General features: G+C 45.0%; 1 protein-coding gene across 1 annotated transcript; it reads left to right on the top strand.

Annotated features, from left to right (window-relative positions):
- The first annotated feature begins 1225 nt into the window (after positions 1–1225).
- Positions 1226–11147, top strand: CX3CR1 (C-X3-C motif chemokine receptor 1). Its single transcript, XM_031590384.2, has 2 exons — positions 1226–1544; positions 9560–11147. Exon 2 carries the CDS (start codon positions 9574–9576, stop codon positions 10636–10638), a length of 1065 nt encoding a protein of 354 aa, XP_031446244.2. The 5' UTR covers positions 1226–1544; positions 9560–9573; the 3' UTR covers positions 10639–11147.
- Positions 11148–11831: the final 684 nt, after the last annotated feature.

Raw genomic sequence — 11831 nt, 5'->3', positions numbered from 1 at the left:
GACAAGGCTCCCTCTGCTGGGTTTTGCTTCAGAGACCTTTCTTCTTAGCTTGAAGAAGCAAAAGGTGCTCTTCCCCCTTGTGTGTGGAAAGGATGAAAGCCTTTCCAACAGCTTTCTCAGATTTTCTTATCCCTACGCTGTGTCCCAAGCACCAGTGTGTGAAATGAGGCAGACAACAGAAAAATATTTCTTGATGCGCAGTTTTCTTTTGGGCAGCATTCATTCCACATGTATTCAAGTTACACTGAAAATGCATGCTGTGATCATGAGTAACACTCTTATCGAGGCTGATCACTGACATCAGAGTACAACAAAAAGTCTTTTCTGCTCCCTGGGGGGGACCTGTTGAGGAAGTAAGTCTGCATGACTTAGTTTCTCTTCATTTGAAGCCCTGCAGTTACAACTTTGTGGGTATCCCTTTTGACACATTTGTAGTGCTGCAGGAATAACTTCAAAGCATTGTTGGCAGCAAGGAAGATTAATTCATCTTTCTCAATCAGGCAGTTCTCACAGTGAGGTTTCCTTAATGCTATATATTAGAAATCATCTTTCTGAAAGCTGAAAGTTTGTGATTTTGGCAGTCAGAGCTTCTATTTCAGTGTGTGGGGAGAAAACAGCTTTGAGCATTTTGATACTTTCCTGCAAAAAAATGCACAGTTCCTTACCTCTATTTGTGAAGAAGAGAAAGAATAGAGCTGCTGGCACCCCAAACATGGTAAACCATGACACCTGTGATACACTCCTGTGCATCACATGCTCAAGTCCAGATCAGAAAGGCTCCTGGAGGAATGAACATGCTCAAACTCTCAGAATTCTCCAGCCCAGAGGACTGCAGGGAGATGTGCTCAAAATCTTATTTGTGGGCAAAGAAGCAGCACAACATATTGTGAGTATAATGGTAGTCTCAGGGCTCTAAACATTACTCCAGATCTACTGGCTGCAGAAGAAGAAAGAATACCAATGCAGCTAAAATTATTTTACATGCACTTTCTAGCCCTTTTCCTTCCCCTGCTCCTCTGGGTCCTAAAGCTGGTGGCTTCACCCTGGTGGTGGTATGGAGGTGTCACAGCAAGCTGTGAACGTTGCTGGAGCAAAGTTGCCACCATGCTGCCCACACTCCCCCAGCCCCTGGCATCTGAGACCATCCCCAGTTGAGAGGTTCGGTCCATTCTATCCCCTTGGTCCCCACTGTCCACACACACAGAGGGGGTCAGCATTCGGAAGAGTCACCCTCAGCACTGTGCACTAGGGGGAAGGCATGAAGATCCCAAAGGATTTCTTGTCTCCTCTGCTGTGCTTCTGCATGCACTTCAGCCCCACAGACTAGCTGTGTCCTGCCTCACTATTTCACAACACGACAGCGGGACCACAGCTGAGCACATCAATACCCAACTCAGCTCTGAAGCTCAGCCCAGGAAGCTGCTCTGCCAAAGTTCAGGTTTCATAGGGCAGGCATAAATGCTAGAGAAGAGGAAATATACATTTGAAAACAATCAGGTTCAGCCTGAAGAAAACACTGGTTTTCAAGTCAACTACGAATTAAGGTAAGAGACAATTATATTTCACCTATAATTTGACAGGTCAGGATGACAAGTGGTGCCTCATGAACTTAGGGAATCTCCTCACTGCTTAACTTTGGGAATCTAAGTGAGATTTACTTTGGATTAAGATGATGTGGGTGATGTTTACAAGTGGGGAAGGCAGAAAGGAAAACACTTTTACCAGTCAAAGCAAATCAGGGCAGAGGCATTTTACTTGGTGGCTGATTTTTTGTGGCGTCTTGTGGTAAAAGAAACATTCACCCTGCTAGAATCCCTCAAGATTAAAGCAAAACATTGAGAGATGAACAGTGTGCAGCATTAGCACACAAGGACAGACCAGGAGGATACAGCCCTTCTACTTCATTAGGTGCACTTTATTGGATGTCTGCAGGGATTTTCAAACACTACACTCACCAGCATTGCTCGCTTTTGGCTTTGGCCCCTGAACCAACAGCAGAAACATCAATGACAGTGAAAAACAGCCCAATACAGGATTTTGCTAGAGATGATAGAAAGAGGGCAGACTGGCAAGGTAATGACAGAAATCCAAAAATTTGAGAAATCAACTTTCTGTATGACCACATTCTTTAATTTCTCTGTGACTCAGCCTACTCAGCCTTCCATGAGAAGGGTGTTACACAATCAGTTTTGGTGAGACATTCGTGTAGCAGAGTTGGTTGCAGCAGCCCATTAGGTAATTGTGTGATATAAATACAGATGCAGAAACAGCTGCTCCCAACATCTATTCTGTTGGTGTAAAGCCTGGGTGCAGGACAGTGAACAGGATGAAAGAAGGAAAGTGACTGCAATGAGTTCTGAAAGTTTGGGCAGTGCAGAAAGAGTCCAAAAGGGGGATAAATAAACCTAAATTTGGGAAAAGGGGATGCAAGAACATGCAGTGAGCTGGGAGGTCTGCTAGAGGATAGCGTGGTCTTGACAGGAAAATATTCATCAGGACATCATCACAAGGTAATGCGAGCTGCTCTCTGAAAGCACAGTGGAGAGGATAATTTAACAGATCTCACATTTCTTGGGTTTCTCAAAGATGCCATGATTAAAAGATCTTATTAATAACAAAAAGGGGACAGGAAATACATAGGCACAACTATAAAGGTGATGGGAGGATGGTGCCAGCAGTAACTATAAACAAGGCACAAACAGTGCACACTGCTGCAAACAACTGGCTCTTTCCACAGTCCCTCCCACATAAAATATGAAGGAAATCTGAATGCCACATAAGTAGAGAAGGCCTGGGAAAAAGAAATACTGAGGAAGAGCAGTTCAGAGAAAACAAGGGCAGAACACACAGCTATGCATGTAAAAATTAGAGGACAAAGCCATGGTTCTTCCAGCCCACAGTTCACATATGTTACTGTCCTGTGGCAGGTCCCTGGATCTGTACACAACCTGGAAGTCTGCTCAGCATGCAGAGCTTCTGCAGAGGACCCCAGCATCTGTGTCAGTGGGTCTGTTCATCAGCATCGGGACCACAAAGCCATGACCTTAAGAGGCATGGGGGAAAAATTCAGAATCATTTTTCAGTGGTTTTTGATCCATGGGAGATATAGGAGCCAGGGTCATACTGTCAGGTCATACTCTCCTAAGTCATTTCTGAAAAAGATACATAGAGCTCCAAGCTTCTTAGAGCCACGTTTCTGAAGTAGTTGGACTGCCAAGGGCTCCCATTCAGAAGGATTATTCGAATAGTGACAGCATCTCAGTAAAATGCTTTGATGTGGTTGTCTGCAACTTAGTTGCTCAAGAGCCCTTACAGGTCATGTCATGAAAGCTGAGCCCATATCCCTCTCCATCAAGGCCATGCTCAATTCTGCTGTTACCTAGAGGTTACCTAGAGTGTGACCAGAAGACCCTCAGAATGGCCTTGAGAAAATATGAAAAGCAAGATGTGGGAGCAGGTGGGACCCTTGGCACATGGGCACCATATTTCCTGCGTGGCCACACAGCCTCTGGGGGACTTTGAGAGAGGGAGCTTGAAGTGTTAAAAGCCTCATCTCACAGCTTTCATTATAAATACAGCAACAACCGCAGGGGCGAGCTGCCACGGCCCCAGAAACCACACAGAGCCTGGTGCAAACAGTGAGATGTGGCTGGAGGAACAAGGTCCTGGCACAGAGGCTCAGTCCCCTTGCCAGGAAGTTAGCATGAGCAGCAGTTGGGTGGGACCAGGGTATGAGCATCTCCGACTCTTGGTCGAAATGAGACCTTTGTGTTTGCTCTGCAGCACAGGTGGTGAAGCCTTCCCTATTGGTAAACAGGAATAGTTCCATGTTTCTGTTTTATTGTTTGCTTTATAAAAATCAGAGTATAGCTAATTCTGATGCAGTGGTTAAGCTGAAAGTTGTCCCCTGGTTCCTTGCTGCCTTGAAGTTATCTCCAGGTTAGCATTTTCTAGTTGCTTTATAAAGCCTTAGGTTACAGTGACAGAGATCCTGGACTCAATGCTATCCCCTCCTGTCCTCCATAACCCAAGCCCAAATTTTTCAAATACATTCCTTTTACCCAGAAGTATTGGTTTAAATTTTTAGATTTACATGCTGCTCATCTCCAGCTATTGGTTTGAATTTAAGTTATAGTATCTACTGCTTCTAACTTAATTTGTGATAGTGATGTAAAAACCATAGAACTGGTTCAGGGGAGGGGCTTCTTTTTAAATCTTTTTGACCTAAATATCTTTGCTAAGGGGCTACAAGCCTCTGCAGTTTTCAGGTTTATCTTATTATGAAGTGGTTTGATCGTCTTCCATTTTTAAGTCTTTTATTTTGTACCTTAAATGCCCTGATTTTTAGAAAGCACTCAGTGTTCTTATTCATCATCTTGATCTTCACATTGAGTTGTAAAACCTAACAATGAAGTGGCTCTGAGCACTACTTGCTTTTGAAAATCTTATCCTCAGAGCCTTAGGGGGAGCCTCCATAAATTAAAGCACTCAAACTTATAAGCAATAAATAAGCTTACACAACTCTGCCTGGCCACAGAAATGGTCCAAACAAACTGATAATAAATCACAGAAGAAAGAATAAATCCAAAGTCAACTTAAAGTCATCAGAGAAGGACTGTGGGAGCAGAGAGCAAGGGTGCACCTGACTGTGACCCAGCAGTTTGCTTGCTCTGCTCTACTTTCTCCACTTCTTATGAGTTTGCACACATGAAGCATGCCTACAGCCCCAGTAGTGAGCCCTACAGCAATAAAATTTTCCCTCCTGGTGTTCCTTCTCAAGTAGCACAGCTGTAAACACCCAAAGATTGCATCAGCTTTTTGTACTGAAACATCCAGCCGGGTGCTCAGTTTCAATGTCTGCCCACATTGGCTTCAGAGTTGCCTGGGGGATAGACCCCGTGCTCCAGGCACGGTTTGTGGTGTTCATCTTTCCAGCATGTAACGTAGGCTACAATAAACGTGAGGGTGAATCAACCCAGAAACCCAGAGCTGGCTGAACTGCTACCCAATCATCTAGTTTTCTGATCACATCACCCTACTGGCTCTGATTCTCAATCTGCTTTCACTCCGCTGATGGTAATACTGAAAAGTCACAAAGCTTTTATAAACAATATATCCAGTTTGGTAAGGATTCTTTCACTGAAACTTTTTTTTTTTAATTTGACAGCTCATCAGTCCAAATTCAATCATCCTGCTATATAAGATTTGTGTTGCGTTGGGCTGGAGAGTGTCACTCACAACAGCAAGCTGTGCAATCCAAAGCTGCAAATCTGCACAGCATCTATTCTCAACTTTGTTACCTCATCAGATGACCAAATCAAAGTAGTTGTTGTTTTGGTGGGGTTTTTTTTGCATAAAACCACATGAAGCGGCATTAGCTGCACTCTCCCTCTTCACTGTTTAAATTTTATTTCGCTTGTATGAACTATCTTATCTTGCCTCCTGCTTTTGAGAATTGGCATTCTCAGCTCCTTCCAGAACTTGTAGAAAGAGTCCCCATTTCAGGACTGAACAAAAGACTCAGTTTAAAGTAGCTGCATTTGCTGGACTGGGTCTGCTTCAGACCCTGGCTAGGTAACACGTTACCAAGCAGCTCTAGACAGCATCCCCTAAGGACGGAGCCGCCCGGCTTTGAAAGCTGAACCAGAACAATTGCACCAACCAGTTGGGTGTAAGACTAGAAACTGGGTGCTATCTCCGGTTAGCGCGTTACTCTCACATCTCAGTTTTGTTTTAGGCACCATCCAAACTACCATTAGCAGTATCTGCAGCATCCTGGTGAATACATGCAGAGTGTTTGGTGCCAGAGTTTCACCTAGAGTGCTAGGAAGGCTTTCAACCAGCTTCCCACCTGCTCAATTCCATCCAGCCACAGTTAATTCCGTTAAACCTTTGTGGCACGTGCTAGAAAGGCCACCAGTAGTTAGGTCACTTCATTTGGAGGACGTGCCCATGGTCTTGCCAAGACTCACCAGCAGGTGTGAAGCTGATGGGTGTAGCTACAACAGCACAAAAGCGATGATGTTTATATTTGGGTAGGGTGGTGGCAGCTCAGATAAAAGCACGAGAAAGGCAAATGCACTGACTGGGTTTCACAGGGTCCCCACAAAGCCTATCAGCTTCTCTAGGCCAGCACCAGGCTGAATCACTGCAGTGCAGCTCGGGTGTGCGGGGTCAAGAGCATGCCCTGTCTGTGTGGGAAAAGCAAGTTAAGTCAACCTAGCCCTGCAATGCTGACTAAGGTGTGAAAATCTTGAATACTTCATCAGCTTATTGTGCAAATTTGTAGCGCGACTCTTTGGCAGAGGTCTGGTTTGGATTATTTCTTAACTTTACTTCTTTCAGTCACAGCAGAGGCACAGCGGAAAGCTAAAGAGCTGGCAGACCTGGCTTCTTGACAGTAGATCCTGTAGCATGACATCTGGATGATAATGAGATGGATCAGATGTGCAAGCAGGATTTGGCTCGTGTCACCCAGTCTGATGTCAATGGTGTTTGAGGGTTGACATGCAACATCTGTTGCTTAGTGGAATTTGATGAATCTCTCATAATTTCACTTCCCTATACATTATATACAGTGCACGTGACAGAAATTGGCTGGGAATATCTGGGTTGAGAAATAGGGTTTACATCCTGCCAAGTATTGTCTTTTAGAAGCTATAAACATATTTAAAAGCAGAAGTGTTTGTGGGGAGTAGGGCCCAAAGCTGTGTGTAAATCTGGAGAGAGAAAAGCAGTTGAACAGCTCCATGAGAAGCAGAAGTGAATCTACTATTTCCTGTATTCAGCAAGGGAAAATGCTTGGCAGAGATATATTGCAGCCACATCGTTCTTACTCATTATGCTCTGCAGTCTTCAGTTAATTTTTCCCCTTATTTTACCATTTATTGTAAGCACAAGAGAGTAATTTGTGTTGAGTCAGACAGTGAGAAGACTATCAGTGCGTGGGGTGGGTTCTGCAAGACTGGCAGTGGACACCTGGCTGGGAAGGATGCAGCAGTCATATACTGGTTCTCAATCCAGAGAACTATGAAATTTTACTGTATTATGCATATCTGACATATGAGTTGTTTCTTGTGAGGCTTTTGGTTGGTTGCAGCCCATCTGTTGGGTAATATCAGCTTAAACTGAACAAAGTGGTGTCAGACAAGCTAAATATTCAAAAAGAGCTGACCACATTACCTATGCAAGATAACTAGCAGGGAGAGAAGATCACCAGGGCTTAGGTTCATCCCATGGCAGAAACTGCATTTCTTCACAAGTATGAGACCTTTCCTGTGCCCAACACGATATATTGACATGCACTGGCTCATATAGAAACCTTCCAGAGGAACAAGCTGCCTTTCTAGGCATGAATTGAGGCAGCAAGCATGGGAACCATGAGCACAAGTAGGGGCCCTCAGAGAGGAGACAGTGACGCAGTGTGAGCTCCCACTCATTTCCACTTGAAGTTCACACACCAGCACCACCAAACAGTTCTCCTTGGGTGCAGGGATAGCAGAGATGCTAAGGGGATATGAGAGCTATCAATTGACTCTTACTTCTGTGTGTCAGGACAGGCTGGGATCTCGAGTCCTCGATTCATCTCTTGCCAAGGTTGATCAAACCCTGTGCACAGCCTCCTCCATTTAGATAGCATCAGTGAAGAGCATCAGTGAAGAGCAAGAAGGATGCTGTGAGACAGCACAGAGAGGTTGTAAGGAGCCAGATGGGCTCTTAGAGACTCATATGCAGCACAAGAGTCCTTGGTGCACCAATGACACATCTTCCCATTTTAAAGAGACCTGCTGCAGACATTTAGTCTCTGAAGAGATGAAAGCACCACCTAGGGAGGTGATGGAGTCACCGACCCTGGAGGCGTTCAAGGAACATTTAAATGTTGTGTTGAAGGCCACGGTTTAATGAGAACTATTGGTGATAGGTGGATGGTTGGACTGGATAATCTTGTAGGTCTTTTCCAGCCTTGGTGATTCTATAACTCCATGATTCTATGATTATATACTTTGCTGCTTGTTCCTGTATTCCTTTGCACAGTAAATAAAGCAGTGACTGGGCAGACACAGGAAGAGATAGACAACACCTCACCCATCTCTGCAGGCAATTCCAATTAGTTATCTCACCAGCAGGAAATTAAAACCTTGTTTCCTCACTGTTTGCCATGAATTCCGCACATTGCTTTTGGAGAACCAACCTGGGCAGCAGACAGAGGGCTCAGTTCCAGATGCTGTGCAGCCATGGGTGCTCCTGCAGGCTGCACACAGCCCAGCCCTCTGCTGGTGCCCCACAGCGCCCATGCTGAGACAGCCCTTCTGCCTGCCCGCTTTTCCTGTGCCAAACCACAGAGCTTGTTTGCTAATGACTGCAGGCACTTCTCATTTAGGTGCCTGGGGGACAGCAAAGAATAAGGTGTTTTAAAACAGAGACTGCACATTGCCGGCTGGCACCCTTTGAGTAACGACTACAAAACGAGAGGGCAGAACTTGATGGGCCACACCGCAAATGGCACTGTAGCACTGAGGCATTTGGAGAAAATATCAGTATAGTCAGATCAACCATCCATAGGGGAGTTTGTTGTAGTTACCACTGCATCATACGAAACTTCTTAGACAAGGGCTGTCTCACACCTTGGAGCATTTGGCATTTTTACTTCATGCTTAGCCATGCAAGGCTTCTTGCAAACAGGCTGGAGAATTTACTGCTGTCAGGGGAACATGGACACGTAGGCTTCGCTCCTAATCTTTGCTCCTGCTACATCAGCATGCATCTGCCCAGACATGGCCAAGCTGGGTGTCCTACCACACTTCCACCCTGGGGTTAGCATTTGGGGTTAAGCTTGGTTCCTGCTGATCATAGATCCATTTAGAATGTTTCTTCCTGCTGAATGCTGCCCAGCAAAGTGGGAGAGTGCCTGCGTTTCTCCTGCAGCGATGCACCTCCTGCACTGCTTGCTTTGCTGCTACTTGGCTGCTCATGCAAGCAGAAGGGGCTTGTGCACCCTTTAACATTGTCACTTTTTTTTTTTTTTGTACTAGGGAGCTAATTTTTAATAAAGTACATGTAAAAGAAGAGTCTGGACTTATCTTAGTATCCACCACCACGTATAATCAATGAATATACAGACCTTATAATTAAGAAATATACACGAAAATTAGGCTCAACAGGTTATCACGCTAAAGAAGAATAGATGGAAAGCTTACCTCATCCTGGGCGCCCTGAGAAGACTCCAAGAGGAAGGATCTCCAGAAGAGACCCTTCCCCACTGGCAGTCAGTTCTTAAATGGGGTCTAGGAGAGGTGCAGCCAGGCTCCACCCCTTCCAGCAGCACAGGTGAATTGCCTTCACCTGTGCTCCAAGGGCTGACTCATTGCTCGCCTCAGGTGGTCAAATCAGAAGTTCAGGCTGTGATTCAGCAGTTCCCACACACACCACTACAGCGATAAAACTCCCACTAACCCAAATAGTGATATAATCCCAAAGTGAGCGTTAGTGAGGCCTCTCACACCAGATCCTGGATCTCTCTCTAACATTATTCTCTTTTCCCTTTTCATGTTGCCTCTAGCTGGAAAATTCAGCATGACAGAAGCACTGCCTGAAGTGGCAACCGAATACGGTTACGACGAAACTGCTCTCCCCTGTGATGAAACTGACATCCAAGCATTTGGAAAAATATTTCTGCCATTGTTTTATATCGCCGTGTTTGCTCTCGGCCTTGCAGGGAATGTAATGGTGGTTTTGGCCATCGTGAAAGAAGGCAGTAAAAAGAGCATTACTGACATTTATCTCCTGAACTTGGCTGTCTCGGACCTTCTTTTCGTGATCTCTCTCCCTTTCTGGGCTTCCAACACAGTGAGGGGATGGACCCTCGGCACCATCCCCTGCAAAGTCGTGTCCTCACTGTATTACATCGGATTCTTTGGGGGCATGTTTTTTATCACTGTGATCAGTATCGACAGATACTTGGCCATTGTCCGGGCAACGTATTCCCTGAAATCCAGAACGATGAAGCACAGCTTTCTGATAACCTGCGGGGTATGGGCAACAGCACTTCTGGTTTCGGTGCCACATTTTGTGTTCTCCCAGATGTTAGAAAATGACTGCATCCCGGTGTTACCCCAGGTGCTGATGAACATCTGGCCAGTGTTCTGCAATGTGGAACTGAACACCGTTGGTTTTTTCATCCCAGTCTGCATCATATGCTATTGCTACTGCGGGATCATCAAAACCCTGCTGTACTGCAAAAACCAGAAAAAAGCACGAGCCATAAAACTGACCTTGGTTGTGGTGATTGTGTTTTTTCTGTTTTGGACGCCATACAATGTGCTGATCTTTCTCGAGACTTTAAGGCACTACGAGTTGTTTATAAGTTGCAATCAAATTAAATCACTGGACTATGCAATGCACCTGACTGAAACCATCGCGTTCAGCCACTGCTGCCTTAATCCTCTTATCTATGCCTTTGCTGGGGAAAAATTCAGGAAGTATCTTTACCGTGTCTGCTTCAAGTACTGCCCATGCCTGTGCTTCTGTGGGCCCTGCAATTGTTACGAAGTCCGCCCTTCAACTAGCTATGCAGAAAGCATGGTGAACAGCAACATTACCCTCAACACCAGTGACCAGGATGGAACTGTCTTCCTCTGAAGCAAAAATGCCTCCTTGGAAAAAGAAATCTGTGTAGATATGCCTTCGGCAGGGCTAGCACTGCTGATGTTACCCCCTGGGAAAGACCTATGACAGCACTGAATTACTGATGTGCTTCTTGTTAAGCATTAAGTATTCCAAAGTAGTGAACATTTTAAAAACAAAAGCAGTACAATATGTCAAGGCTGAACACTGAAGTAAATCAAGAGAGAGGTAAAGTTGAAGCAAAGGTAGCATCCTCTACCCAGAACAGCAATGGAGAAGAATTTAGGATAGGGACACTGTTACACAGTTTTGTCATCTGCACTTCCGTGTCTGTGTGTGCATGTAGTAAAACTGTACATAGATCTTAACTCTTTTTTAAGAAAACAATCTCTTTAATTAGTAGTAGCTGACTATTTTTGTTGCTATATATTGAACTATATCCACGTGGAAGAAATTTTGGGGAGTTATTGATTGCAACAAATGTTTTACCTGTGCTTTCATAACTAATAAAACCCTAAAATACAGAGTTCTTTCTGAATATGCATTTAGTGCCAACCATACTTTCAGCAACATGTAATAATCAGAGCAAGGACTGTCCTGAAGAGCTCGGGACCCAACCAGGAGCTGATCTGCAGCAGCAGCACCTCTCCTGATTTCTTTGGGCATCATTTGGCAGAGCACTTCACGTAGCACAACTTCAAGAGTTCTGCAGATGAATGCCTGCCAAGTTGGTGAAATGTTGGGACAACTGGCACTGGGGTGTAGGCTGGAGGTCATCGTGCTTGGCCACTGTTTGCAGTACCGAGTAGGTATGTGCTTCACACCCATGCTCTGCTTGCCCCACCTTGTAAACACCAACTGTGGGATGTATATACCAACTGTGCTCTCTGGCCTCCAAATATGTCTTTTACCCATGCAATGGCAACACATCAGGGTGGTAAATGTCAATCAGACAAGCAAATGTGCCTTCCCAGGGCATTATCTGCCACAGGTGAGATTTTCTAGAGATATGGGAATGGGAAATGGCCTGTTGCCATCTGTGATGCTGAGATCACCATACAAAGAAAAATCAAAGATCAATCTCGCAAAACAAATCCATGCCAATGGGACACATTTTAACACATCGATGAAACCAACAAATACGAAGCCCTCTCATTTCCTGACTAATGCAAAAGAGCATCAGTGAGAGGAGTAGGCTCTTTCTGGAC

Source organism: Phasianus colchicus, chromosome 6, assembly GCF_987193195.1.
Source record: "Phasianus colchicus chromosome 6, bPhaCol1.hap1.1, whole genome shotgun sequence".
Taxonomy (NCBI): domain Eukaryota; kingdom Metazoa; phylum Chordata; class Aves; order Galliformes; family Phasianidae; genus Phasianus; species Phasianus colchicus.
The sequence above is the reverse complement of the archived record's forward strand: the minus strand, read 5'-3'. Positions and strand labels throughout refer to the sequence as shown.

Coding starts and splice junctions, on each gene's coding strand:
- CX3CR1 (XM_031590384.2), top strand. CDS start 9,574: ATGACAGAAGCACTGCCTGAAGTGGCAACCGAATACGGTTACGACGAA.